This window comes from Chelmon rostratus, chromosome 13 (genome assembly GCF_017976325.1).
Source record: "Chelmon rostratus isolate fCheRos1 chromosome 13, fCheRos1.pri, whole genome shotgun sequence".
NCBI classification, from domain to species: Eukaryota; Metazoa; Chordata; class Actinopteri; order Chaetodontiformes; family Chaetodontidae; genus Chelmon; species Chelmon rostratus.
The window spans coordinates 6,446,333-6,471,080 of NC_055670.1; the positions used below are offsets into that span (position 1 = coordinate 6,446,333).

General features: G+C 44.2%; 1 protein-coding gene across 1 annotated transcript in view; it reads left to right on the forward strand.

Moving 5' to 3' along the window:
* Positions 1-11,695, forward strand: part of klf7b (Kruppel-like factor 7b) — a 53,022-nt gene extending 41,327 nt beyond the window's left edge. The window contains exons 3-4 of the mRNA XM_041951178.1: positions 4,965-5,088; positions 10,572-11,695. Of these exons, the coding sequence (XP_041807112.1) occupies positions 4,965-5,088; positions 10,572-10,623 (176 nt within the window). The 3' untranslated portion in view covers positions 10,624-11,695. The remainder of the gene's footprint in view (positions 1-4,964; positions 5,089-10,571) is intronic.
* Positions 11,696-24,748: the final 13,053 nt, after the last annotated feature.

A 24,748-nucleotide genomic window follows, 5' to 3' on the forward strand; every position in this document is an offset into this window, starting at 1 on the left:
TTTTAAATTAAAATGTTATTTTAAAAAGATGTTCACTGTGATGGTTTATGTAAAGCGAGTTTCAAGAATGAGATAAAACAAACAAAAAAAAACATGCATTTGAATGTATTTCTGCAGTATTCCACACATGTGATGTCTGTCATGTGAAGTATAATTATGTGATAAGTGGTTCACGGGTTAAAACATGAAAAATCACCAGCATGACCACTCCAGCTTGAGTCCGACTATCCAAGACCTCGACCCTCGACCGCCACCCCACCCCCACCCCCAGTCGGTGCCACCACAGCCTCATGTGGATTCAGGAAAAACCCTGCTGTAACCCCAGACCTCCACACACACACACATATATACCTCTGTGCCCCTCTACACCCACTGAATCCAACCTCCAACCTGCTCTCTCCCTCTCTCTCTCCCTCTCTCTCTCTCTCTCTCTTGCACTTGCTCATTCAGTTTGGGTTGCCAAGCAACTGCATCACACTCCTCCATAATTGGTTGGTGGCTGGTTGATTGTCCATGCCTGTTAATCTCTCTCTCTCTCTCTCTCTCTCCCTCACCCACCCCCCCTTTCTCTCTTTCTCTCAGTTGCTAGGTGACTTTATCACGCATCCTTGCCTTGCTGTGCTATAATTGGCTGGCGTCATGGTTGCTGTGGCGTCAGGCCCGAGCTGGCCTTGCTCATTCCTCCAACAGTGTGTGTGTGTGTATGTGTGTGTTTGAGGGGGGTCCTATTGAAGGAAGATGGGGTGCTCTGGCCAATTACAGAAGACGGGTGTGAAACGGCCGCCTGTCTGGCACCTGCGGCCCCCACTCATACCCCATATCACACACACACACACACACACGCACACGCACACAGGTTGAGAGTGTAGCATTTCTCCGGCAGGATAAGCTGCCAAGTGGTTTGCTATTGTATGTTGAAAATATTGGTCCTGTAAGGAGTCCTGAGTGTGAAGGACTCTGTGGAGGATCCACACATACGGATACCACAGCCTAACATTCAACACGGGTGATTTTTGGTTCTTGACAGAACTAGAAGAAATTGAACAGGGAAAATTCTTGCACTCATTGTGACTAGTGTGGTCTCTCCCTGCATAATGCAGCTCTTAGTAGTCAATCTTGAGTTTTTACTGTTACGGCCCAACCGGCCTACCAGGAGCTCAACATTAGCGGCTGATATTGATTCATCATAGTTGTGCTGGTATCTGCATGCACTGCACGTTTGCAGATATGTAAAACAAAACTGCAACAATAAACAGCAATTTCTAGATATTTGACTTGAATCTTTCTCAAATCAAGATTTTAGTTTTGCAGTTTTAATACATTTACAATAAGAAGAAAATAAATCTCAAGTATTGACACTGGCTTTAAAAATTCAGTGTCAGTTGGACTGTACTGACCTCGTCCAGCCGTCCATGTGACAGTATGGTGGGTACTGTAGAGCGGCTCAAACAAGCTCCTCCCGGGGGATATGACACATGCGGGTAGATGAAGTCTCTCCAGCTTGTTCCGAGTCTCCCTCTGGGTTTCCAACAGGTCTGTCTTTCTCCTCCAAAGGGAGGCGGCCCCACTCGGTGCCTGACTGACCTCAACTGGTTCCTCTTAATTGGAAGGAGCAGTAACTTGATAAGCAGGACCTCCTGAACCTCAACTGACTCCCTTGGATCTGCTTTCTCTTACTTTTCGGTCATCACGCAAAGCTTGTGGCCATATGCGTCAAGGTTTCTTCATTATCATGGCCTGACACAAAGCCTTCGTTACTGCAGCTGATGCACCTAATCGGCAGCTCAGCTCACAGCCCATTAGGCTTTTTATAGTCTACCATGAGGCTTTAACAGCATGTCTAAAAGAGTTATCCTTAGATTTAGCATTGTGCTTCATAAAGGTCCTGATATTAATGCAATAAAATCAGAGATATCGTCTTTTATACAATGCATTCCTCCTCATTGTCTAAAACCTGCCACCTACATCACCCACAATGCAGCTCAACTACCAACAGCTCGGTTTGAGTTTCAGGTGTGCTATGATGGTACAGCAGTGGCTCATGTAGCCTCGAGCTGCTAACCTCAAGCCAATATGAGGAGCAGGTCTGTAAGATGAAGAGGGCAAATTTTCATCTAAATTTAAAAACACATTGAAAAGAAAATTAAAGACTAAATTATTGTGTGTCTCCTTCAACTAGTGCATGTGAATATATTCAAGAGGGTGTAATAAGATCACACAATTTGAAAAGCATCAGCAACTCCTCTGTTAATCTCGTTCATTGTTTCATTGCACTGCTCCTCTGCAGCTACAATGCACAGCGGCGAGAAAGCTGCAAAACCCAAATCCCTGTTTTGGAAATCAGCAACCGACTGCATGAGATTTGACTGCAGAATTTGAATATGCAAATCCACGAGAGCACAGCTCATGATCTGGAATTCATTTAGTGCGAGAACGACTGCGTCACCTTGCAGTCACGTCGTGTCTGCGGATGAAAGACGACTCCGATCAAAGAGAGGCAGGAACCGGGGGGAAATAAAGGGGAACGGGGCGTCATTCACAGTTGGATGTTCCTGTAGCACATCATCTTTTACGTGTCGTTGCATCACCTCGCTCTCAGAGCTGCTCGGCTCTCAGATATTAGTCCATGTGAAGGTGTACTTTCTGCAGCTTCTGTTATTCTGCCGTGATGATTCAAGATGGAAACTTGAGGCAATTACAGCCGAGAAAAGCAATCTCACATTGAGCACACCTGTCGGAGTGTGATGGAGAAGCTATGGTTTGGGACTAAACCAAACGAGGAAGCTGCACCTGCGTTGAAAATCTGTGCATTTCTCTTCAAACATAAAAACATTAGTGTGTGTTTCCATCAATTTCTGCATTCGAATACTTGAGACTTGGCTGGATAATCAGCTTGAATTGCCATTTTGTTTTCACTTCATTATTTATCTGACATCCTGTCCGTTTTTGCTTAATTTCTGCAACCAGTCATAAGCAAGTCAACTAACCGTCCCACCAATATCATTCATCTTAGCCTGGTTTGGTCTGGCACAGGACGATGGCGACTAACTCATTGGTCCTGGCAGTTTTCCAGGCATCAGTGAGCACCAGGCCACACCTGTTTGAATCACTGAAAAACAACAAACAGAGGTCTGGAGCCAGGTCGTTCTTTATAATAATGGTTTGTGTGTCGGGGTTTGTCGGCCAAGCCGCGCTTCACATCCTTCTCTATTGCATCCAATTATGTTTCCACCATATTGTGAAATGCTTCAGTTTTCACATTAGTTCCACTTTGTTTTGGATTGGTGTGCATTCATGTTTGTCTCCTTAAGAAGATTGGTGTGTGCTGCGAGGGGAGTGGAGGGGCTGCAGGGACATCTGGCTAACTGACTGTAAGCTGCTGTATTACTCCCCATTAGGAGTCATTAAGACCCCAATTATAGTTGCCACCCCCCAGTTCTCTCTCCCTCTCTCGCACACGCACACATGCACACAAACAAACTACGCACACAAACGACACAGAGTTGCTCATTAGGGGTCTGCAGTGAGGTTCGGCCATGTTTTTCCAACAGTGTGCAGCGGAGTTAAAGTGTTTCCTCCTAATCGATGCTGGACATTTTGAAATGAAATTGATTTAAGTAACAGTTTGACCCTGTCTGTTCATTTGAACGAGGCTAATGCATCAACAGCAAATCTGTCAACTGCCTAAACTTTTAACACAGCCAGTCCAACGTAGCCCCCCTTTTTTTCTCCCAGAGCCACTCCCCCTCCTGCAGTGACAAAAACAAAACGCACCACACCAACTACACAAGAAAAGACACGTTTCAAGGTTTCCAGGGTGTTGAATTCAGTGACAAGTGAAAAGTTTAGTGCACCTGAAACACAGAACAGACGCAAAATTATAGCTGTGCATGAAAAAAAGTCCATAATTAGACTTAATTGAAGTGCATATTCCATATTCTTACATATTAAAAAGCTAGGTGCAGAACTAGGCCAAGTATCAATTTATGTCCAAACTACATGAGGATATTATTCAGGAGACAACAAGTGAAATAGGAATAAATAGGAATTAAATGTATTATTTAGCTATTGCTATTATATAGTTATAGTACAGTAAATTATGAACATATTAAAGGGTTTAATAAAGGAAAATGTATTGTTATTATTATCATTATTATTGTTGTTGAAGTATTTTACTTTCTGGGGTATGATTTTGGTGGAAGACCAGATTTGCTGCTTTATCTGCTGATCCCACACACACACTCGCACCCACAGCGAGAAACACACTCTCATGCCGGCATTTACACAGTCAGACATCATCACGTCCCATCTGAAGACAGTCTGCTATTCTACACGCTACACACACACACACACACACACACACACACACACACACACACAGCTGGAAGGCTTTCTATCATGGAGAGATAACTACAGGCTGAGAACAATAGACCATCTCTTCTCCCATCTGGTGAAGTGGGGGATGAAACTTCATTTACATTTCAGATCCCACCACCTCAGGGTGCGTGTGTGAGGATGTGTGTGTGTGTGTGTGTGTGTGTGTGTGTGTGTGTGTGTGTGTGTGTGTGTGTGTGTGTGTATGCGGGCAGGGGGGTAGGGGGCGGAGGTACGGTGATAGAGGGAACAAAACGAGATTCATTTCAGGGTGAATTTGGGATTATGAATTAACACGCCGCAGTGCTGAAAGACTTCATTTACAGCTAATTGAGTGTATTGGCTCATTGAAATGGCTGTTGTGTTAAAACTGGTCTTCCTGGCTGGCCCCCGGGCTGTGTGTGTGTGTGCGTGTGTGTGTGCGTGTGTGTGTGTGTGTGTGTCTGGGTATGGAAAAAGCCAGGGGTGGTAACCTGTATATTAGTGAACAGCTGTAGCTTAGACATGTGAAATTAGATGTAGAAATTAAAATAAAATGTGACACCACCTGTCTCTCTCTCTCTGTCTGTCTGTCTCTCCCTCTCTCTCAGGTGAGAAGCCCTATAAGTGCTCATGGGAGGGCTGTGAATGGCGTTTTGCCCGCAGTGACGAGTTGACACGACACTACCGCAAACACACCGGAGCGAAGCCGTTCAAGTGCAACCACTGCGACAGGTAAACATTCAGCATGCTTTGCATTCGCGGGACGGCGAGGCCGCTCACCTCTCGAGGACGTCGGGTCTGCAGCTGGCTGAATTCCATTTAGCTGCCTCAGTTTCAGGGTCTTAGTGCTGTTCGTGCTGGATCGCTGTCATCGCTGCCTTACTTACATATTATTGTCATTGTTATTGCCAGCTGTACTTTTGGCCTGGTGAGGGAGCAGCATGATTGTTGTTAGCTAGCAGGTTCAGTTTTGTTCCAAAAGTGTGCAAAGCTGGCACCATCACGGAGCTACATCTGTACTGAAGTCACAGAAAATGAGAAATGATCATGCTGATATCTGGCAAGACAGCGAATAAGCAAATTATACATGTTTTACATTTGCATAAGTCTGCCACGCTTCTCGTTTAAGTCAGTGATGGAAAGGACTGGGACTACAGCAGCGCAGTATGACTGCATATTTTCCACAAAAATTGGGCCCCAACGCATCCAAAACAGACAGAAATGATAAATGAAGCTGCATTTTTTCATTCAGGCTCCCTCTGCATGCAGCATCCGCAGACAGTGTAATACTCAACAACAACTTTCACATCTAGAAAATAAAACGCCTGAAAGAAACACTTTAGAGGCAAAATAGTGCAACTGAGTCAGTTTGTTCAGAAGCGATGTGATCATTTTCTCCCTGGGCAGCTGTGTACAGGTGGAGCTCAGGTGAGTTCTTATCTGCACTCCTGATGATAGAAGTTCAAGACTGTAGCTTATAGTGGAGTCAATTTAATGATAAGGAATCGTGTTATCTGAAATGAAGTTAGTTCCTCATGGAATCACATCATGTGGCAGCCTCAGGAACGCATGTTCAGAAAGTCATGTTATCTGGCCAGTGGAAGAGAAGATGGCAGGACGTGTGTTTCACAATAAAAGCAGAGTGAGTCTTCATGTGGACATAAGACAGAGATGTTGTGGGAGGCTTCAGGAAGCAGGTAGGGTTGTCTTCTGATCACAGGGTCGTCAGTTTGATCCCCAGCTCCTCCTGAGGTCTCTCTGGGCATGAATGAGAGGTAAAATTGTAAAGTGCTTTGGATAGAAGTGCTGCAGCCATTTACATCATCTCTGTTTGGTGTTTGGTCCTCAAGGTAGAGTGTGTGTGTGTGTGTGTGTGTGTGTGTGTGTGTGTGTGTGTGTGTGTGTGTGTGTGTGTGCTGGCAGTTAAATGGATTCTGGCTATTGGCAGACTGGTCCCAGCTAATTGAGTGGCACCAGATGCCAGCTCCACTTTAACATACACTCTCTCTGTATGTGTGTGTGTGCCTGCACTACCTTTCTGGTGAACAACACACACGCACACGCACACTTTTGCCCTAGAGACAGTGTAATTGGCTGTTGTGGGTTCCCTCTAGTTTGGGTTTTAGACATAAAACCCTCCAGAAACCTGCTGGAAGCTTCTAATCCTGGCTAAGAGCTGGGACTGTATTAGCTCCTTTTTGGCACACATGCACACACACACACACACACACACACACACTTATGCATACAGAACACAAAGACGTTTAGATGCAAAGTCATATTGACGCACGCGAGCATTTAAAGGCCCGGACGTAACAACGACACACTTGAACACACAATGACACAGACATGAGATGAGTCACGGTCGAGGCTCTGCACTCCAGAGTGCTGAAGTGGGAGAAGTGGTGTCGTGTGTCCAGTGCTCCTGAGGTAACAGCCCTGTTCGTTTGCTGCGTTGACATTGTTGCAGAGCGATTGGAGCTCTTCAAGGCTCGGACGGGCATTAAACTGGTCGAATCATCACTGCGAAGCATGAACATATGTGCACATCCAAGCCAGAGTACATTCAAATGTGCGGAGAGAAAAGAGGCATGTCAGACAGAGCCTAACATTCTGGAAAAAACAACCTAAAGCTAAAGATTGTGTTGTATTGTTACCAATGGCAACACCAAAGCTTTCTGAATCTGCTACAGCTAATGGCTAAGCTAGCGTCATGGCTCTGGGGATTGCAGTGTTGGTCGGTCCACCACTTTAGTCCTGACTGAAATTCCTCTACAAACATTGGACGGATCACTATGAACTTTGGTGCAGACATTCATGGTCTTTATGAACTTTGCACCATCACCAGGTCAAAGTTTTAATTGGTCGAGCAGCCTCACAGAGCGCGAACATGATTCAGACATCGATTTCAGTGTCATGACTCTGTTTAGAGTTCAACGATGACGAGTTTACCTTCGTCATCAACGCGTCTCTCCATGAGACGTGACCATGGCAACCACAGAAACTACAGCGAGGGAAACAGTGAGGGAGATGGTTTTCCAGGCCTGTCTTCGTCGGCAGAGAGCAGACAGATCAATGAACAGAGTTTATCCGGTCTGGGACAATAAACAATGTTTATGTTACCACTTAGGAAAACGAACTATATTAATCGTTTCGCATTGTGAACCATTTCCTCTATTTTAAGCCACAATCTGCTCTATTTAGCTGCATAATGAGATTACAGAAGGTGGATAGCAGCAGCCTGTGGTGTGCAGACGGCAGACGGGCGTAGACGGCGGTGGCGTTGCGCCCTGTTGTCACTGATTCAAAGTACAGACCACCAATGTTGCTGCGGCAACCATTCAGTGTTTGAAAGCACCTTTAATCTTGTTTTCACGTTTCCAGCATTTCCCTCTAGGCTTCTTGATGCTCAGATTACAAGGTGGATGGAAATATGCTTAACATAGCCAGGATGCACCTCAGTCCTGACAGAAGTCTACACACACACACACACACACACACACACACACACACACACACACACACACACACACATGCATCTGCGGTGGGTGGAGCCCTCCAGATATTACCATGAGAATGGCAAAAAATGGCAGCCATGGAGAGGTTAACATTAGATAGAATGTTCAATCTGACACAATTTCTCCTGGGGACACACACACACACACACACACACACACACACACACACACAAGGCAGTCTGTCATTAATCCTGCCTAATCAAGCGGGGACCCCCTGATGTTTCCATGGAGCTGGAAGGAGGAGGAGTGATGAGGAGGAGGACAAAAAGAAGTGAGGAGGAGAAGGGAGAGTTTAGAGGAGGAGAAGAGGAGGAGAGGAAGGAGGGGTGGAGGGGGTGTGTGTGTGTGTGTGGGGGGGGAGGTGTTACCAGCTGGTGTGGCTGCTCCGCACCCCCAACAGTGACACAGTAACTGGCATGGCCATCTGTCCAGCCACACACACACACACACACACACACACAGACCGGTGAAGGTGTACAGTAGGTACCACACGGCCGGCTAAAGGTTGAGGGGAAACACTCGAGCACAGACAACAGAGATGAGAGCAGAGTTCAACTGTACGCTGACACCATGCTCGCAGTGATGCTCCGAAATGTGAAAACTTGAACTTGAATGAACGTGAAAGGGGCCCCCGTCCACACTGAAACACCAAAAACAGCATCAGGAAGGCGCTGACTGTGGACCCTCTGTGCCACTGAACATCAGCATACACAGAACAGAGTCAGCACTCTCAGCTTTATGCGCAGTTTCCTCTCGTTTTTTTTTTTTTTTACTTTTTCATTGAATTTTAAACATTTGCAGGAGGCCCATCGATGTTCTGCTTTAAGCTGAGCGGCTCACAGTTAAATTTGTGAATCGTGTTGAACATTTTCAACTGGTTCCTTTGCAGATTGCCGGGCTCAGTGTGTGGCTGCACCCTAATTACCGTACTCTGACCGAGGTTTCCTGCAGGAGCTGAAAACTGACATTAACAGAGCTGCTCACAGGAGAAGCAGCTGAGAGGCAGCACATTTTGCTGCAGCATGACAAACTCTCTATTGTACTTTTGAGCGTTCAGCTCTGTCTACTTATATCTGGATAGAACAACAGCCTGCCTAAACACACACACTCACACACACACACACACACAGAGAGAGAGAGAGAATAGCTTTGACTAATTAATAATGAATAAAGCCTCTGGCAAATTGAATTTTTAATTTCTCATTTTATTCTCGCCCACATTTTGTTTTGGTTCTCCTTTAGTCACATCATTTGTGATTCATTTAATTGTGGCTGTTCAGCTTTAATGTCCTCACAACCGAGTAATAAAATACTACAAATATATAAAATGAAAATACTTGTGACATTGCCAATCGTATGCTGAACATCACCAGCACCTGGTTTTACGTCTCTCTCGCACCGGGCGCAGTCACCGCTGAGTTAAATGACCCAGCATCAGAAAGTGGCGCCAGCCTGTGTGCGTTAGTGTCCGTGCTCACGAGGCATATCTAATGACTTTCCACAGTCGTATTCTGCTCAGAGCCGCGGAGGTCTGGCCGTGATTTATGGTCGTGTTTGAGTTGTATTTAGGAAATCACTGAGCCTGAATTCAAAGTCTTCCCATCCGAGTTTCACTGGTATGACGTTCTGAAGTAAGACTGCTGAAATTCACAGTACATTTAAAACAAAGTGGCTGAAAATCTTCCATAGTGCTCTGCTTTACTAAATTTGTGTTAAGCTGTCAGCTCTGTCTTCCTCTTCCAATCTCTCTGACTGGCTTCATGTTGAAATAATACTCTTACCTTTCGCTTTTCCATTTGGCTTTATTCATCCAGTGAAAAATGACTCCTCGGAAACATCTGCGGCTGCCATAGTAACTACTTTTTAAGGCCGTATCTGGTGGGATATGACATATTACCACGTGTTAGATAACTCAGGTCATTTTTGAGGGGGAATATCAACGTCCGTGTCTCCTCCGGCAGAGACTGACTCAGGTGAAGCTGAGCTTATCATGACTAATATTTATGTGTTTCATTGCAAACACAGCAAACAGCGTACTGTTGGATGTTCAGTAGTGTAATTTAAGCTATTGTGAATCACATGTCGCTTACAATGAACAGAGTGGCATGAATAAGTTTCAGCCATCTTCAAAGTTTTAGTGCTGAACTGAACCAGAGCACATGGTGGACAGTTCAGCGAACTAACAAGAATTCCCAGCAAATACACAGAGCCAGCGCGGAGTGTAGAGGGGCCGGGAGTGTGGAACGTCTCCAGCAAATACACATTGCCAGTGGGAAGTTCAAGGGGCCTGAAATTATGGAGAGTTCCCAAGAAATATACAGCGCCAGTGGGTATTTCAGGGGGCCTGGGAATGTGGCCCATTGACAAGTAATACACAGAGCCAGCATCAGCAACAGTTGCTTGATATATTATGTTTATTTGTTGTAGAGCTTCAGTAAAATAGTTGCACTTTTGCACGTCTACACATTTTCAGTTTTATAGATTATGTAAGAAGTTTTTTTTCTTTTATTCTTATTTAAACGTGCTGTGATTTTTCTTCTGCCGTCGTGTTTTTTTCTTTGCTGCTGCACTGACACAGTTTCGATTCACGTTTACATTCCCTCCATTTCATTTCCTGTATGTTTTGCACACATTTCATGCATACTTGAGATGTTATTTGGGATATTCCTGAGGCAATTTCTCTGTTTCTCTCTGCAGGTGTTTCTCCCGGTCAGACCACCTGGCCCTGCACATGAAGAGGCACATCTGAGGGCAAGAAGAGCAGGAGTGGGAGAGGGGAAGAAGCAAGAGGAGGAAGAGGAGGAGAGATAGGAGGAGAGAGGGATGGGCAGTCGAGCTACCAACCGCCCGCCTCGTTCACCCCGTCTGTAAACCAGTCGGCGGCCATGACACCCTCAGGGCCGCGCATCCACCCGGGGGGGCCGTAAAGATCGAACGGACTGACGGCCCTCTCACTGGAGACGGGGATTGGAGGAAGAGGAGGAGTAGCTAGATTGTTGTTTTTCTTTAAAATTACACACTCACACACTTGCAATAGTTAACACTCCACACGCCCGTCTTTGAACGCATCATCCCGGTGAACCCCGGCCGCTCTCATGTGGCTCTGGGGCCTTGGACACTGCCAAACCAACATACGCTTTACTCGCTTGATTAGACTTTACGCCGCCTTTTTTATTTCTCTGTAGTCAGTGTGTTTAAACCATAAAGCCACCGGGTGAGGAGATTAAATATCCATATAGTCAGTTGTTAGTGCTCTACCGGTTTTTGAGATCAAATACTCAACTTTTTTCTTTGTTTTTTAATGCTTCTCATGTACGGAACATCAGAAACCATCATCTGCCGCGGTCAGCTTCAGTAATCTATGTGAAGAAAACAACAATGCCAGGTCTGCAGGAGAGAGACTGTACAGATTGACTTCTAGCATGGCTGACAATCGCACCCAGGGCCCGGACGCCGGGTGCTTCGGTGCACCCGCGGGACCTCGGTCAGCTCTCAGGCTCTCCTCCAGTGGGTGTCTGCATCTCTCACCTTCACTGAGACGCCTGCCGCCTCCACAGGCCATCTGACAGAAATGCGCAGCGACACTTTCTTCCCTTTTTTTCTACTTAGAGGACGATAATTCTTCTTATTGTTGTTACTACAAAGAATGACACTTTGTTCTTTTCTCGCTCGGAGAAAATGTCTTAAAACTCACTGAATTGTGTTCGGAGAAAAACAAAAACTGAAAATCTGAGATGACTTCAACAGAATGTGTGGGATGAGGAGGAGAGCGTTGTTGGTCTTTTAATCCCCATGTGCGCTGGCTGTGCTTCTGCAGTCTGTAAGCAACCAGTGGATGAACAAAAACCAGAATCACACCAACTCTCAGAGATCGGATGTGGATTTTTTTTTTTTTTTTTTTTTTTTTTTTTTTTGGACTATAATAAAGCCAGAAAGCAGAGAGGTCTTCAGTTTTTTTTTTTTGTGCTGCTGTTTCTGGCCCTGCGATTCACTCCAGCTGAAAAACAAAACCCTTGCGTGACCCTCCGTGGTCTCGCACTCCACCAGAGTCAAGGCGGAGGACTCGCTCAGAACTGGAAACCTGTTTCTTCTTCTTTCCGTTGCTTTTCGTTGATTCTGAACGTCATCTTGGAGCGTTTTCACAGACTCTTAGATGCCATCTCCCCGGCAGCACTGCGGGGCGAGAACGGAGGCTGAAGAGCCGCTTTTTAGTTATTCACGTGGGACTTATGACGCCAGCCGACCTTTGTGTGGTGGTGCCGAACAGACGCGGTTGCATCGGCCCGGTCAAATTTGCCTGTTTCGTATCCATTGACTGCACTGACTTTTTTTCAATGTTATCTGTGCTTTTTTTTTCTACAGCGAAGAAAAGAACACAAAGGAAAAAAAATCATAAAAAGACTTGAAAAAAAATGCAACACAAAAACAATTCTGTCTCGCTCTACACATTGTATACAAGCACACATACTCCGTCAACACGCACACACGCAGACTTACACTGCAGTTTCTTTGCTCACGGCTCCTCTTGAGATAAGACTAATAAGATTTAGAAAAATAATTATTAAACTAATGAACAGAGTTGGAAAACAAAACACTGCATGGCAGGCTTTATTGCAAACTCACACACACACACACACACACACCAGCTCATGTACACACACACACACTGTTCCTGGAATTATATGTTCTGCTCCCAGATCTTTTTTCACAGTAGGAATTTAGCAACTGTTGTTTAGTAGAAGAGTGTCTTAGCTCTCGGCTGGAGGTAACAAACGATTCCAAATCCTTTGAAGTGAGAAATCAGCTTGTTCTCAGTTCCAGCAATCACCCACATATCCCTCGCTACAGTTTGTGCCTCTCATTTAATCAGCGTTTTCACTTCAGATACTCGGGTTACATTGTTGGGTACAATTGACGGTATAAGCCACGGTCTTCATCAAAAGTAAACGAAAACAATCGCAGCGGGTCTTTTACGGAAGCTCACAACATTGCCAAAAACGTAACAATGATCCGCACTTCTATCCTGCTCCTGGTGTACGGCGAATTTTAATCCTCAAGCTGAATCCCCGTCTCCTGACCCAAACAAAGAGAGCAACCGCAAGCATTACCCCAGCAGGTTGCTTAGAAATCTGGTAAATAAGCTTTCCAAACACGCAAAGTGCTGAAAATTGACGGGAACATTACAGAATACTGTTATTTAGCACGGGAAACAGGCAACAGGCAAGATCCTCAAACTTATGTTTGATGTCCATATTACAGCCGACTACTGAAATTCCAGCTCCACCTTTGAGTTCACAAATAAGATTCAGCAAAACAATGTAAAGGTACTTCGTGAAATCTTCAACCACAAGTAGTGATAATGTATAATTTTTACATTTTCTTTATATGGTGAACTCACATAGTAACATGTGTGAGAACACAGGCACTACTGCTGATTGACAGCAGGCGGCGGTAATGTGCAAAGAAGCGAAGCAAAACTCCAAGAAAGGCAAGGACGAAGAAGACTGCTAGCCAGCCACCGTGTGAGTGAACAATGCGGGATTTGACATAATTTAATAATTGGTTTGCAAATGTCTCATGGGGGAGGAAGTGCTTTAAGCTCATTTGTTTGCCCAGTATGAAAGTTCAACTGTGGTAGCAAAGTTAATCAAATGTAACTTAGCTTGCTAGCTAGTTAGGCTAGCGTGGCAATGCGTGCAACTGCAACCAGGACTGTCGTTCTGCCTTGTTGTGAGCCAGGGTTTGGAGGTTTATGGAAATGTCTTAAAAAACGCAGTATGTTTCGTTAAATAAGCTGCTGGGCTTTCAAAGCTAAAGGCTACATCATGTTTGATGAAAACTGTGGCTTTTATCTCTGACCGGAATGTAATCACTGACGCCAAAATCTCTAATGTACAAAATGATACACGAGAGGTGGAAACACAGCTTCCTTTGTTCAATGGTTGCAGAAAAACTAAACTCGCTTTGCAATCAGAGCATTACTGATGCCGCCAACACCAACACTGACACCGCTGCTCCATCCGCCCACCACCACCTATATGCCCTGTAGCACACGCAAACAGTCTAATACCCACTGCTGCTGACTGGTGCGGCTGGGTGAGGGTGCAGGGTTTCTCAAGCTGGCGGGGGATTTCACATCCCAGGATGCCCAGTCATCGTGCCAGTCGGCCTTGCCAGCCTTCATTAGGTGAAACAGTGAAAACATTCCCCTTCAAGGGGGTTTATGGTGCAGCTTCGAACAATCGATACCAAAAACCTCCAGCGTGGAACTGCCCTTTAGCCACGGGCAGAGTCTCCCCGGTCAGGAGAGATCAGCGGGAGACCGCCTCCATATGAGGCCTCCGTATCCAGCGGCAGCTTTCTCTACTAACTCTCTCTTTCTGCTAAATGCGACGTAAAGCAACCCACGTTTGGGATGAATCCAGTGTTTCACTTTGATTTCATTTCACTGTTAGGTTTCTGTTCCAAAAGCTGTACTGACGGTTGTTTTCTTCGGCTTGGATGATGCAAAGTCATGCCAAAATGTTGAGACAAGCAACGGGATGTAGAAAGAAATGCCCTCCAATACAGGACGTACAATCATAGAGGGATGGGGATCGTAGCACTTTTGTGAGGCTTTTGATGGCATGAATGTGTATATGTGTGTATGTATGTGTCCCCGCTAGGCCTACTGTGAGGGATCCAGCGAAGTGGTTGTTAACTGCTGAACATGTGTGCGACCGTGTGGGACAAATGTTGGCTGACGCATTTGCTGATGAGACTGCTTTGAATATAAGCAATGGCTGACAATGCGTCGATGAGGTTTTTGTTGAGACCCTTCATTCGTTCACACATTCATTCATTCACACAAGTCACGGAGCTCGACGAGTTGAGTCAAAGAAATGCGGAGCTTGTTCGGGAAAATCAGACTCCTCTCTGCCAGATTTGTTTCAATTTCTGGAGGACATTTAGGGCCTATTTTTTCTGTTTTCTTTTCTCCTTCCTAATAATCTCAGAATTTATCAGTGTTTCTTCTGATCATTAAAAAAAACGGGTAAAAAAAATACAATTATGTGGATGTAAATCAGATCGTTTAAAACACCATTTGCGGCACAAACCGTGTGGTTTAACCATTTTATTCTTAGTTAAAGGAAGCCAGAATCATAATCAGCAGCTCATTTGCATTCTGTCCCCATTTGTCTCGTCGTCTTGTTACCTCGTGTTCCCACTAATACCACAAGAGGACCTCACCGACTGAAAACTGACAGGATCCCTGTCTTCTTGCAGTTGGAGGCAAACTGTTGCATGCGTGGACTCAAAACTCAAATTGAATCATTTTTAAAAGTTTAAATTGATCTGGTTCCTGGCTTTTTGCATTAAAAATCAATAAACAGCAAAAACTGATGAGCCTTAAAACGAACATGTCACTTTCAGAGCTATTCTGTGTTGTATTTAAACGACCCAAACTACTTAGACGTGCCGAGGTGCTGAAGACCTCACGAACCAGGTTTCATGTAGTGCCGTCCGGCGTGCAACAAGCAGAACTCGTAGTTCTTCTCCTCTTTAATTAAAATCCCTCTGGACGTCAAACATATCTCACAGTCACTTCAGATGCAGTTTCACGTTTCTTTTCCGTCACGTCTCTTGGCCTGTTGCAATAGGTTTTCTGTCACAGTGTTACTCCGGGTCTCCGTCCCCTGCCGCGGCTCAGGCTCCTCCAGGCTCCCACAGCTCTGATTAGCATTAGCGCTTCTCTCCTCTCGTTGCAGATCAGCTAATGAGAAAGCTCTGAGTCACGAGGAAACTGAGCGGTCTGGAGAAAAAAAAAAAACAGCAGGGACCTTGAGCCGGACCGATTCCTGCGCTCCGTACCCGGTGGACGGTTTCGATGTAGAACAAACAAAAGCTCCTGTTAGCATAGAGGAATGCCAGGAGACAGTGAGATATTTGTCAAAGAGACTAAACTGTGATGAAAAAAGGATTTAAAAAAATAATTTACCCACATGAATATCCAAATCATTAAATCAGCCCTTGCATTTTATCACATGGATTACAGATAAAACAAATTAGCATTTACCTGCGAAGTCCCGGCAGATATTTAATCCACTGTGTGTCCCCCAACCCTCCCCTTTCCTACGCATTTGAAGTGCCATTCTTGTCTCCTTCCATCCCTCCATCCCCACCCCATCTCTCCCTCTCTGTCCACAGCAGTTGTCCATGCACTATCAGCTGCAGGAATGCTGAATGCACACTTTACACATTTTGCCCAAAGATTTGCATATTTGCAAGTTAACTGCTGTGAATGTAGTAGACGTAGAGGAAAGGGCGGACAGGCAGGGATGCAGAAAAGGAGTACTGGATGGAAGGTGGAAGGAGAGGGACTGTTTTTCTTACACGATCGTCCCATTAAATCTTAATTACCGGTATGCTCCGACTCTTCATGCTTCATAACGTTCTCGGTCTCTCGTCTACTGTCAGCTGGAGCCGAGCTCATTGTTCACAAATGTAAAATAATGTTCTCATGGTCTTATAGGGTGCCCGGTATAGTGGCGCTAGCAGCTTAAGCAGGGGTGAAGAAGCTTTAGTTTAAGTTAGCTTCTTAGCACACCGAAAATAGCACCATTAAGTGTCATATTTCAAAGTCATAGGTGGGCTGGAGTCTTCGGAAACGTTAAACAGCTGACTGTGGAAACCAACGTCACATCGGCAACTTCAAAAAGTTCGCCAAACATCAAATGTTGATTTAAAGGTGCTTTCACACTGGCAGGTCAGTCCAAATCTGACAATGGTTTGTCTGAAAACTTGGTAATATGAATTTTTTCAGACTCAGCCATTGTTGCATTGTTAGTAGAAAATCAGATGTGTGAGCAGAGAATAACTCTGGCTAACTGAGGTTAGCCTGTTGACGCATGAGGACCGATGGAGGGACAAATTAGACAAAAGTGCCACAGATCATTAGCTCGTTGCACCAAATTTGCAACGTCCAAGCTGCAATTTGAGATAATTTCCTCTAATGTTCATTTTGACCTGTTTCATTCATTAAAAAAATGCAGTTATATTATAGAACATTACAATACATTATAGAACTTGCACGTGTATCTGCAAGTTGCAATTGACCATCATTAGTGAAACAGCAGACTGTGATCTGCTGCTTTTGTGAAACGAGAGTGAAAACAGACCATGGTTAGGAAACCAACAAACCCAGTGTGAAAACTGCCTTTAGATGTCACCTTTGACCACAGGTGGGTGTTTGGACACAGTCCTTTGAGGGACCAGGCTTCAGTTTCCATAGTTTTCCACATATCACCCTGAAGAAGGATTGTCACTTTAGGCAGCTTTTGTAAATAGCGTGAGATCTTGCACACAGACCGCTCTGTGTGAAACTAACTGTACGTGGCGACAGCACCGTCTCAGACATTTCAGCGTTTCTATAGATCTGCTTTAGTTCTCGCAAACATTGCACTACATGATCATACTTAGCTATTGCACTCTCCATGTGCACGCACTGCTAGCGTAGTCTGTTGGAGCACTCTGTCAAATATCCACTTAACATTTGTTCCGCGTCCAGGATGCACCAAGAAGCATTTGCTACAGGTCCAGCCGCGATAGATCAGAGTGACCACGCAAACCTCCGGTGAAATGCCTTTTTCATCACCGTGAATCTGGGGGATTTTGTTGCACCGTACGAACATTCACTCGTGCTGTGACTTGGTTAAACTTGGTTTCAGTGGCATCCCGGAGTGACTCTGTCTGTCTGTAACTACCGTGTTTGTCCATGCTTGATGTGTCAGTATATAAGAGATTCACAGATCTTTACCCCTCTCCTTGTGTCTGTATATTTCGCCTCACCCACATCAAACCCTCTCCACCAAAACCACAACCATCAGAGCCCTCTAAGGGCAGAACATGCTCATAGTCTTCAGATATCCGGCTGTTCTGGGAAAGAGCTATGCAGCTTGGGAGCTCCGAGCAGTTCTTTGGTGAGACTGCAATAACTTTTCCACCTTGCCAGCTAAATGTCCTCGGTCGACCCAGCCTCGCAGGTGCTTGTCCATCTATGTCACTTTATCTGCTTAGTTAGACCCTAATGTCTGACACATTCTCGTGGGGCGCTCAGAGTTTAAGAACTACTTTGGGTTTGGCCAGTTGTTCCCCCTCTCAGTGCGTGCAAAAAGGATTGGTACCCAAAATGTTCTGCTCTGCCAGTGCTGCATGGAAGGAAACGACAAACTTAGTCATGGAGTTTGACATTACTGTTTTGCTGATACACTTGAGCTCTCACAGGATCACAGATCTTCTGCCTTGCAAAATGTGTCGCTTCAAATTTTACAATCCTCAACAAGGCTGGAAAATATTCAGACATGTGCGGATAACTAACCATCTGCCATCTCTAACCATCTCTGCGACAAGAATTTATTATTTCAAGGGTGAAACAAGCAACACACTGTAAACCCTTGGAGTCTATTTATTGAACGTTATACATCTTGTCCATGTGCACACCTGCATCTTTTCTACAGCTGTAGAAAAATACACCTTTAGTTTTTTGAGACTCACTGATTGGATAAAAAATAACCCCCCAATGGGTAACAATTACAACAAGGTTCCCATAGTCAGGTGTGACCAAAGAATCCCTCACATTGTCGCTCAACAACGTTTCAGATGTCCATAAGTGTGTGGGGTTCTTTAGTTTCTTGCCAAATTGTTACTTAAATTTTCCCCACTGTGGGTCTTATTTTCATAATTCTGCCCCTTGATCTTATTGGTTATGACAACATGTTGCTGCCATCCAGCTGCTTTTCAGAGATCCAAAAAGACAAATGCTTCCGTCAGGTTCAAGTGCCAAACACGAGTTTTAGGTCATTTTGGTTCACTTTGAGGTTTTAGAAATGTGCATGATGCTCATCTTGCTTGCTGGATGTTGTGGTGAAGCTGTATTCATTGGAGACACCATCTCCAAAATCTCTGCAATGCATCATCATAATCAACAGGAATGATGGTAAAATAAGACTCACATAGATAAAGAAAAATCACAAAATTAGTACCCATGTTGACAACTGTGGAGACACTGACAGGATTTTGGTGCCAATCCTCACGCTGCATGTTGGGAAAAGTGACCAATCCAGTGTCATCATTCAACGAAAGCTGTATTTTAGCACCTTTATGCCATCCAGTGTGTGTACAAGATGAACTCAAACCATAACTGTTAAAGGAATCACAACAATATACTTCCTGGGATGAGCTGACATGTAGAGAACAGAGGAGACAGCTGATGTGTTTTTACCTCTCACCTGTCCGACAGGGGCTCTGTAACTCGATACCTTTCATATCAACCTCCGATCCATGAATCCATGAACCTTCACTCCACACCCGCCTTCCTCTCCTCTGTCACCGTCACTTCTGTTGAGTTCTTTGATTTTTTATTTTGAGTTCTCTCGTTTGACTTACAATTTTTTGCTGTACAAAGTGTTTAAAATATTATTTGTATTATATGATGTTAGTATGGTAATGTTCTTTATTAAGGAAGAAGAAAATTTATTTTTGTTACTGGTCTGTTTCATAATTCTTTTCTAAATTGGTATTGTAAGATATCTATGCAAGAACTGTTAAGTGGAGCATTTTTATTTAAGAATGTAATATGTGTAATAAATGGTAGAATCTGGTCGTGGCTCTCTTGTGTTTTTGTCCCATAAAAGTTTAAAACTGGCAAAATTTTATTGAAATTCACCATTTTGAATGAAATATAAGGAGGTACCTGGAGTTCTTCAAACCCTCTGTCTCAGGTTACTCACAGACCTGTACCAAATGACCTTCGGTTTAACTAAGCTACACTAACTTAACACTTGTCCAAGCCTGAACAATGAAGTGAGCTAACTTTAGTTCAGTCTGGTTCAGTGGTGTTTGCTCTATGTCTAAAATGCTGGACAGGTTCTGATTTTTTCTAATCTGTTGTACAGAAATGAAGCCGCTTTGACGAAGTCCAAGGCCCCTCTATGCACAAATGCATTCGAAAATTCATCTGAAGCTAATCCAAGTTAGTTATTTAGTCTGAGTTTGCCAAATTGACATATTCCACAGGACTTGGGCATTTCACACAGTGTTTTTTCTCTCTAATTGTATGTAGACTTGTTGCCAGGACAGAGCACCTGCAATGAAGACATCAATTCAGCTTGGCTCACCTCATATAAGCTTCACCTGAACTTTGGAGAAGCTCTCAAAGTTAAAGGACAAAATCTAAATTGTTTCATGCCCTCTGGAACGACCCATAGAAGCGTTTCCTGATCTGACGCCACTATGTCTTCCAAAGCTGTTAGAAATCACTGCTGAAAAGTAAACCTGACTAGTGATGTGACATTGCCATGAGCAAGCTTCGTGGTTGTGATATAAAGAACGGCATTGATTTGTGGTTTGAAACACCCGTTTGAAACATGAACACCAGCCTCCTGTGGTAAATCTGACGTTTTGTTGACTTTAATCTGACCTCCTCCCTACCTGACATCATACTCCTACAGTTGCCAGAGGGGTTTGTCACTGTAGCATCAGCAGACGTCGTTTTGGGGTTCTTGCGGCTGATGTTGTCATTCTTAGGAGGTCAATCCCACTCTGGATTTTGTCCTGTCCTTTACAGGCATGTGAGTGTTTTATTTATTTGACTTATTACAAAATACCGGAACTGGTTCTTTAAATCCTCACCTCTCCACACATTTGTTTCATCTTCACACGAGGCATTGCAAATTTACAATCCCTGGACCGGCACATCATGGCGACTGTACCCTGACGGTTTCTTCTATCTGTATGGTGCATCCAGTATATGTTACAGGTGTGAAATGATGACGCCAGCTGATAAAGGGTTAAGACGTTCTCAGGAGCAGCAGAGGGAAGGAGAGAAATGGTGGAGAGAGAAGAGAGCACCTGGCTAATCAGTGACAACGGGCACTTCAAATCCTGATCAATGCCAAAAGACAAAAGAAGTGATTAAGCCTGCAGCTAAAGATTATTTTCATTATTAACTAATCTGCAGATTACATTCTCGATGCAGTTGAACCATTGAGCTGGACAGGGTGCTGGTTGCGAGGCACCCACAGCAGCTGTAATAAAAAAACAACAACATTTATCTTCTCCAAGACAGGCAGGAAATAGAATATAACCTTCTAGAAAACGACTTGAATCACCCCTGCATGGTCGGCCAGATGACTTTAATTACGAGTAACATGGTAGCACATTATTCTTTCATAATGGCCATTTAAGGCAGATGGACAGATCCTGTCCAGCCGCTGGCGATAGCACAGACGTACGGAGAACCAGCGTCGCATTACTACAACAGAAAGGCTCATATTCTCAACACTGCTGGTAATTTAGGTCTTTATTACAGATTAAAACAATCTCATGAATATCTATCGCTCTCCCCTGCCTGTAAATGGCTTCTCCTCGGCTGCTTATAGTGTCCTGGTCTTTAATTAGAGCTAACTTGTCACTGACTGAGCTGACATGCAAACCAATGACATGCAGGCTAAATGAGGTAATCAAATAATTAATGGCTAATTGGGGATCAATTAAGCAGAAGTAAGGGAGCTCGTATTCAACATATCTGCTCTGTGAGTTTGTCCTCTTACATAGAAATGGCTAATTAACTAATTAAAAGGGAGCAAATTGTGATTGTATTTCTCTATAAGGACAGACTTTGCTCATCCCTCTGATTTAAATCATCTTAACTGGTCACTTGGCTTTTCTGTAAATACAGACTTTGCATTTCCACACATGCTTATATTTTCTTTGCTTACAGCGTGTTTAAGATGCCGGATGAAGACATTTCAGCAAAGCCAGCGCAGAGGATTATTATCATTTCTCAGCAGTGGGCTGTGTTGGCTGGGAAATGGGAATTCACAATGATGATTAGCGTGGGCATTTTGAAGTTTTGCGAGCTTATTCAGTTCTTGTCAGAGGTACAGAAGGAAGGCGAGCGAGCTGTTTATAATCTTATTCAGCAGCATTAGTCTGTGTAGTGTTGGTAAGTGTTTACAGAAACAGCAGCCATCAGCTCTCCTTAACAGCAGAAATAAACAGAAATGTGGTGAATTGCCCCGTGGCATATTCTATACTTATCTCCCAGAAGGACCATGTCAGCTCATTTGGGTGACTCCTAGACCGCACTGTCCACCACCAGCTATCCATATACTGCTGCTTTGTGCTAAAGGAGGAAAGATATCACGGCAGCTGTGCGAAGAACAAAAGCAGCTCTAAAATTATTCAGGGTGATGGAAAAAATGTGAACCCAGTGAACTTAATTCAACAGCTGCCATATGTTCGCAGTGCCACTTCAGAGCACTGATTTTACGTATTTATATTTCAACAACCATATGGCAACATAAGTCCGTCACTACATATTCTGCAAAACCAAGCATTAATTTCTACCCCAACATTGTTCAGTGGTAACATTTTTTAAATTCGTACTTTCTACACATGGCAGCTACTGCAAACAGATGTTTTTGGCTACTGCATTGACGCGTCCTCACCTTTTAGTCACCTATTTACACATCGAATAGTTACGGAGCAATGTGTCCACCTGGTGAGTGGAAGTTCAATATTCACTCTTTTAACTCTATTTTTGGTCTCCTCCACTTCCTGATTAAAACATTTGTCTTTTTAGCTGCTAAATGTTCCACTGCATTCACCAGCGAGTCGCTAACTGTATCTGTCTGCTTTTTGGTGCTTGGCAGGTAGTGAACACTGGATTTTGAGAGCTAATTCACTGCTAACAGAAACAAAAACGACGCTATTAGAGCAGTGAGAGTGAAGCAAACACTAAAGTTGTGGCCCAACCGCTAACATATCTGAAACTCACTTTAAAGCTCTGTAAAGTCAAGGGGAGCAGAGGCCCCCTGTCACTCACTGCAGACTATTTTCACATTGTCATGTGATACATTGTTATTGTAAACATGCATGGTTAAAGCATTGTTATGGTGGGCAACTAAAACACATGGTTTATGTTAATAAAAACATGATTGCTACATGCTGGTCTGTGACAGGAAGTGAACTTCACTCTCCTACATGAAAGTCAGACATGCTGCACCATCCACCACCCCGACCCAAACACCCTTTCTTTCCGCTTCACTTCATAAAGGGCATACTACTTCCTCCACTGGCACTGGACATAAATCATGAGGGGCGAAATCCTCCCATTCCGAGGGATACTGGGCTGGTTTTGCTGCAGTGCACATCACTGTTGGGTGACACATTAGAGGTCAGTGAAACAATGGTTTGAGCCTCATGCTACAGGAAGTTGTCCTCGTAGATTATTAACCAACAAACAGACAAAAGGCTACAGTTTGTGTGCAACTGTATTTACCGTGTACATGCACAATGATGGGGAAGCATTTCAGAAATCTGGGTTTTAGGGCGGCCAATCAGATTTTAAGGGTGACCCTTAGCCTCACTCCCCAGACACACCTTGCTCATTTGACTTCCATGCAAAACCCATGTCCTGTCCATTGTTATTGGCTCACTCAGCTCAGGTGGACAACCTCAAAATGCGTCACTTCTTGGACCTTTGAACATTTCTCCCCTGAATGTGCATCACTTTTGTTCGATTTACATGAAAAACAAACAAGGTGAAACCATTTTAACATACTGAATGAGCTAGCTGCTGTCTTCAGTTGCTGAAACCCAAACAATGTTGGTGGAGATATTCTGCTTGCAAATTTGGTCCATGATGAGCCGTGAAAGCTGTGTAGTCATTTTTACTTTTCTTTTGTGGAGACTTAACAATGTATCTCATCAGTCTGAGCTGTGCGAGCGCACCGCAGTCTGCCTCCAGAGTTTCTACCAAACACACTGATCTAAAAATACAAAACTACATGCACAGTCTCTCCCTCGCTTCATCTCTCTCTCTCACATACATCTAATCCACTACCTGCTCGCCTTCCTACATATTATTCTTGCAGTGGAGCTTCGCAGCTTCTTTGTTTCAAAATCTGAGTCACAATCAGAAAGAATCAGACTGTTAAACTGACCAGAGTTGGCACGGAGGTGGATGTTGTTGGAGATAAGAAGCATGACATCAGTTTTCATTTGGTCATACAGGAAGTAGCTTTGTTGACGCAGGAAACTGATGGACATGCTTTCAGTGTTTTTTTGCTTTAGGATGTATACTTTTTTCCATCTGACCCAGAGTTTGGTGAGAGGATGTCAATCAAATCTCATCTGTCTGCTCAGGGTCAGGGTTGGGAAAGAGCCCAGACAACCCCACTGTAAGGGCAGGGCCTTAAGATGCTACCTTCAGTCACTGTGTCCAGCAGGTGTTGTTCAACCAACAGCTCCAATGCTATAGCTGGTTTAGCATAGCATTGTAGTTCTTTAATTCCCTGTGACTGGTGATAACAGCGAGCAGGCGTTTTGGGGAGGCGCTGTTGAGTGTGTGTCACTGAAAAGGAGAAGACAACTTAATGTTTTGTCAACTTGCTTCATGGCGTCTTCACTCTTGACAGCATCAGAGTTGCTGGAGAAAACACAAGCAGCTCGAGCTGAGCAATCACAGTTTTTTTGTGGTATCTCTGTAGATACTGCAGCCTCGATGTGTTGAGGAGACACGTCAGCCACAACATATCCATGAGTGGCTTCATGTGTAGGCCCCAAAGTTAGGTCATGACCCCTTAAAACACAAGCGTATATCCAGCTCTACAACTCTTCAAATCACAATGTCTTCATCTCTTTCTGTTGTTAAATTAAATGTGCAAGAAGCAACAAGTAAATCAGACAAGACTGGAATTGTTGTTGTTGGTTTTTTCTGCTTTGGGTGAGCTAAGCTTGTTAATTGTTTTTTGTGCTAGCTCTGTGCTACCCTGGTCCTGTCTCTGTACTGAGCAGCAACTGATATCCATCTTCTCATCTGATAGTGATGA